The 2,460-nt window shown below is 40.6% G+C and overlaps 1 protein-coding gene across 1 annotated transcript; it reads left to right on the top strand.

Annotated features, from left to right (window-relative positions):
• Positions 1 to 237: 237 nt before the first annotated feature.
• On the top strand, positions 238 to 1,014 carry PHALS_04284 (uncharacterized protein; the record flags this gene model as incomplete). The annotated part of the gene is made up of 1 exon (XM_024718373.1): positions 238 to 1,014. The coding sequence occupies one exon, from the start codon at positions 238 to 240 to the stop codon at positions 1,012 to 1,014; it is 777 nt and encodes a 258-aa protein (XP_024583778.1).
• Between the last annotated feature and the right edge of the window lie 1,446 nt (positions 1,015 to 2,460).

Raw genomic sequence — 2,460 nt, 5'->3', positions numbered from 1 at the left:
GGGAACAGTGCGCCAGCGGGTGTAGCCTCAGCGGCGGCAGTGACTTTGGCGGCGACGCATTCAAGGGCAGCCTGCCTTGCGGCGCGTGCAATCTTGGCGGCAATGTATCCGGGCAAAGCGGTCAGCGACGTTATTCTCCAAACTGAATAATACAAAGGGAACATTGATATTACTTAGAAAAGTTTAGTAATAGCGGTTCTGAGCACATACTCGGGATCTTTGTAGGATGGGGGCAGTATGGTGTCTCGCAAATTTAATATTAAATTTTTTAAGGATGAATTAAATATGTCAACAAAAATAACATTAACTGTTGCTGTAGTATCAATGCTACTGACTGCATGCTCTGCATTCAACGGCGGTAGTGAACTATTGTCGGACAAGAAAAACAGTGATTCTTTTATTAATTCAAAAGTAATAGACGGAGAAACAAAAGTCTCTTCTTTATCCAGTATTATTGGGAAAAAAGATGAATCCCGGTCGGCTTTAAAGAAAACATTCCCAGATGGTAAGCTTTCGGTTGCTTCATATACAGGTTTTTTGAACGGCATCACCGGAACTTATGCACATAGAGTTCTTTCAGTTGTCTATGGTCCTGATAATGTTGTCATTAATCATGGTATCTTTATAAAAGATTTGCATAATTCTAATAAATATAATCTTGATTATATTAGTGCTCGTAATTTGGCATTTACAGAATTAGAGAAAGGTAGTGATAAAACAAAAGTCATCAATTTATTAGGTAATCCTGATGGTGTGACGTTCACAGATGATGGTCACCTTCTGCTTATCTATTCTAAAACAGATATTTCAAGAGATGCCTCATCTTATATTCCTGTGGTTAACATGATAAGCGGGACAGAGTCTGGCGTATCTGAAAGACTCTATATTGAGATGAGTAAAAATGGAAAAGTGGAAAATGTTATTTCAGCTACTGTGCAAATTGTTCAGGGAAGAGGTATAGGTAATGCAGATAGTTATATTGAGAAATACGAAAACATTCAAACTAAGTTCTAAATGGTGTGTCAACATCAAGTCGCAATAATAGTTGCTAATAGATAATGGAGATTTAATCTTTCTTCATGAATTGAAATTCCTTATAGCCCAGTGAAGTATTGACTGGGCTTCTCAGCATTAGCCCGATATTTGACAAAGAGAAGAAGTTGACGCATCAGCGATATCGGCGAGTAGATGGCAAACATCGCCAGAACGTAGACCATAAAATTCCTAAAATCTGTAATTTGCAAGCGTCATCACTTGATCTTTCTCCATCCTGCTCTTGCTTATTTATTTTCCATGTTAAAATGCAAAGAAAAAACATTGTTAAAGGATAGACGATAAATATGAAGCTTTTCCTGTTTTGCGAAGGTACTGGTTTCAGTAAAAAGGATTGTCCTTTGTGGGCTGATATCTGTGATGCGCTTCATAAGCTCAGGACTCATACTGGAAGCGTAAATATTAAATATTTTGATAATCAAAAAACGCTCAGCATTCATTCAGATGGTATTCATTTCTTACTTTCATTAATTGAATGTATGGACGATTAAATAAAAATAAAAAATATCCAAAATGCCTGTTTTTCAAGGGTGGAGAGTCCTGTATTACCTGTTTCCTGGAGTCGCTCTCATGAAGTGACAAATGATTTCGATTTTGTCACTGAGGTGACCAGAACATTTTTCATTACGGGGCAGGCTTAGTGTTTTCTGCATAGAAAACAACTCGGTTATATCAGGTTTTCTAATCCTGTGTGTATGACTTCACTGCATTATTAATAATGCACAGTAGGTGATAGTCATGTATTAATTTATACGGTAAAACTGCATTATCTCACCATCCTCAAAAATGCCGACGGGCTGTGCATTAAACCCCGCTTCCCTGTGCTCAGGGGGCTCGGCAATGGGCTTCCACAACCAATACTCAAGAACGCCATGGCGGGTGAACTGAACAAAGGTTACCGGAAAATACCACGCTGGATGTGACGGAACTGGGAACGGTTCAGAACAATGGCGCGATTGTCCTGCTGCGTTTTCCCCAACCAATAAATAATTGAAAGTAAAAAGATCGGGATAAAAATCGAGACAAATCCCTACGTAAAATTACCAGGTAAAACGCGTATTCATCCTAATAGTTTGCCCTTTCGGGACTGCCTATGATTCGTCTCACTGAGTGTGTTTTCCTGGCATCGGCGAACGAGGGTTCGACGAGCGGAATAATTTTTCAACGGAGTGTAGATGAATATGAAAGCTATTTTAGCCGCCCTGCCGATCGCAATGATTCCGGCCACTGTTCTGGCAGCAAATACCGAGGAAGGGTATTACGGTTCGGCAAAATATCTGCAGGTTGAACAGCGTGCGAAAGAGATGGATACCAGCGCGCGCCCGGGTGTCGGGCAGTTTGTGGGTGGTAAAGAGAAGGAGCACTTCGGCGGTGCGGCGATTGCAGCGGGCTACCAGTTTGGTAACG

This window comes from Plasmopara halstedii, assembly GCF_900000015.1.
Source record: "Plasmopara halstedii genome assembly, contig: Scaffold_2557, whole genome shotgun sequence".
Lineage (NCBI taxonomy): Eukaryota > Oomycota > Peronosporomycetes > Peronosporales > Peronosporaceae > Plasmopara > Plasmopara halstedii.
The sequence above is the reverse complement of the archived record's forward strand: the minus strand, read 5'-3'. Positions and strand labels throughout refer to the sequence as shown.